General features: G+C 57.3%; 1 protein-coding gene across 1 annotated transcript in view; it reads right to left on the bottom strand.

Moving 5' to 3' along the window:
• Positions 1-841: 841 nt before the first annotated feature.
• TTC5 (tetratricopeptide repeat domain 5) overlaps positions 842-2,206 on the bottom strand; it is a 17,857-nt gene continuing 16,492 nt past the window's right edge. Inside the window, exon 10 of the mRNA XM_078883253.1 lies at positions 842-1,825. Coding sequence (XP_078739379.1) covers positions 1,706-1,825 — 120 coding nt within the window. The 3' untranslated portion in view covers positions 842-1,705. The remainder of the gene's footprint in view (positions 1,826-2,206) is intronic.

The following is a 2,206-nucleotide window of genomic DNA, read 5'->3' as shown; positions in this document are numbered from 1 at the left end:
GAGTAGTCTGTGGGTCTCTGTGTGTGTGTGAGTAGTCTGTGGGTCTCTGTGTGTGTGTGAGTAGTCTGTGGGTCTGTGTGTGTGTGTGAGTAGTCTGTGGGTCTCTGTGTGTGTGTGAGTAGTCTGTGGGTCTCTGTGTGTGTGTGAGTAGTCTATGGGGGTCTGTGTGTGTGAGTAGTCTGTGGGTCTCTGTGTGAGTAGTCTGTGGGTCTCTGTGTGTGTGTGAGTAGTCTATGGGGCTGTGTGTGTGTGAGTAGTCTGTGGGTCTCTGTGTGTGAGTAGTCTGTGGATCTCTGCTGTGTGAGTAGTCTGTGGGTCTCTGTGTGTGTGTGAGTAGTCTGTGGGTCTCTGTGTGTGAGTAGTCTGTGGGTCTCCCATACCTGGGCAGTGTGCTCATGACCGGCTCCGGTTTAACAGCAGAGGTCTCACTCCGAATCAGTCGAGCGGCAATATCTTTTCATTGGTTGCGTAACGCTGTATGGAAGCTACCTGGTCTGTCGCTCCGCACGAAGCTTCAGGACTTCTCGGCCACGGTCATTCCCTCCCTTCTCTATGCTTGCGAAACGTGGACCCCCCTAATGGAGCATCTGCGCCGGTTAGAAACATTTAGGCTGGCCTGCCTACGATCCATCCGGGGTTTAACCTGCAGGCTGGATTGTGTGAGGAGCTCACAAATCCTTGAAAGATCTGGGCAAAGTCCCATCGGTGAGCTCCTCCGGCAGGCAAGGCTGCGTTGGCTGGGTCATGTAGCCCGCATGCCCAGCCACCACATACCCCCCCCACTGACTCCACCCCCATCAGAACGTAAATAAAACAAACTAATTGGGCAACGTCGTTTTCGAGCCCCGCGCTTTTATTAGAACGCCGGATCGGCCGTCGCCTTTACAGCCACGACAACAACAATAACAACAACAACATCGCTTGCGGGCATCCGCTACACCACCGGCGGGGGCTACGCTACCTAGGGGAGCTTTGTCTTTGCCTGTGTTGTCCGAAGATCTGCCGTGCGTCGCATCGCGAGATGTTGACAACCTCGCCTGGTACGCAGGAGGTCGTGGGTTCAATCCCAGACACTGAGAGATGTTGACTACCTCGCCTGGTACGCAGGAGGTCGGGGGTTCAATCCCAGACACTGGGAGATGTTGACTACCTCGCCTGGTACGCAGGAGGTCGTGGGTTCAATCCCAGACACTGGGAGATGTTGACTACCTCGCCTGGTACGCAGGAGGTCGTGGGTTCGATCCCAGACACTGAGAGATGTTGACTACCTCGCCTGGTACGCAGGAGGTCGTGGGTTCGATCCCAGACACTGGGAGATGTTGACTACCTCGCCTGGTACGCAGGAGGTCGTGGGTTCGATCCCAGACACTGGGAGATGTTGACTACCTCGCCTGGTACGCAGGAGGTCGTGGGTTCGATCCCGACCCTGACGACGCCTGCTTCTGCTGTAGATTTGGAGTCTGCGTCTCTCTCTCATCATCATCATCACCACGGTGGCTCAGAGATGTTGACTACCTCGCCTGGTCTACAGGAGGTCGTGGGTTCGATCCCGACCCTGACGACGCCTGCTTCTACATGAACCTCCTGCTGCGGGTGTCAGTGACGGCGCTACGTGACCTCCTGCTGCAGGAGGCGGGGCTACGTTGACCTCCTGTTGCAGGAGGAGGCGGGGTCACGTGACCTCCTGCTGCAGGAGTAGGCGGGGCTACGTGAACTTCCTGCTGTAGGAGGCGGTGACTGCGGCCTGCTTGCTGCTGCCCTGCTGCCTCCCGTTGACCACCAGCGACGCGGGACTGGAGACACGCACACACTGGAACGTGAGCACCTGCACACACACCGTGGGGGGGCAGTGGGGGGGGGGGAGTGGGGGGGCAGGGGGGGGGGGAGCAGTGAGCGTAACAAAGACCCCATGTACGTGTGTGTATGTATGTGTGTACGTGTGTGTATGTGTGTGCGTGTGTGTGCGTGCGTGTGTGTATGTACGTCTGTGTGTACGTGTGTGTGCGTGTGTGTACGTGTGTGTGCGTGTGTGTGTGCGTGTGTCTGTGTGTGCGTGTGTGTGTGCGTGTGTGTGCGTGTGTGTGAATGTATGTCTGTATGTACGTGAGTGTATGTGTCTGTGTACGTGTGTGTCTGTGTACGTGCGTGTGTGTGTACGTGTGTGTGTGTCGCTGCTCGTGGCTGCCCCCCGCACTCCCCCACCGCG

This window comes from Lampetra fluviatilis, chromosome 70 (assembly GCF_964198595.1).
Source record: "Lampetra fluviatilis chromosome 70, kcLamFluv1.1, whole genome shotgun sequence".
Classification (NCBI taxonomy): Eukaryota; Metazoa; Chordata; class Hyperoartia; order Petromyzontiformes; family Petromyzontidae; genus Lampetra; species Lampetra fluviatilis.
The sequence above is the reverse complement of the archived record's forward strand: the minus strand, read 5'-3'. Positions and strand labels throughout refer to the sequence as shown.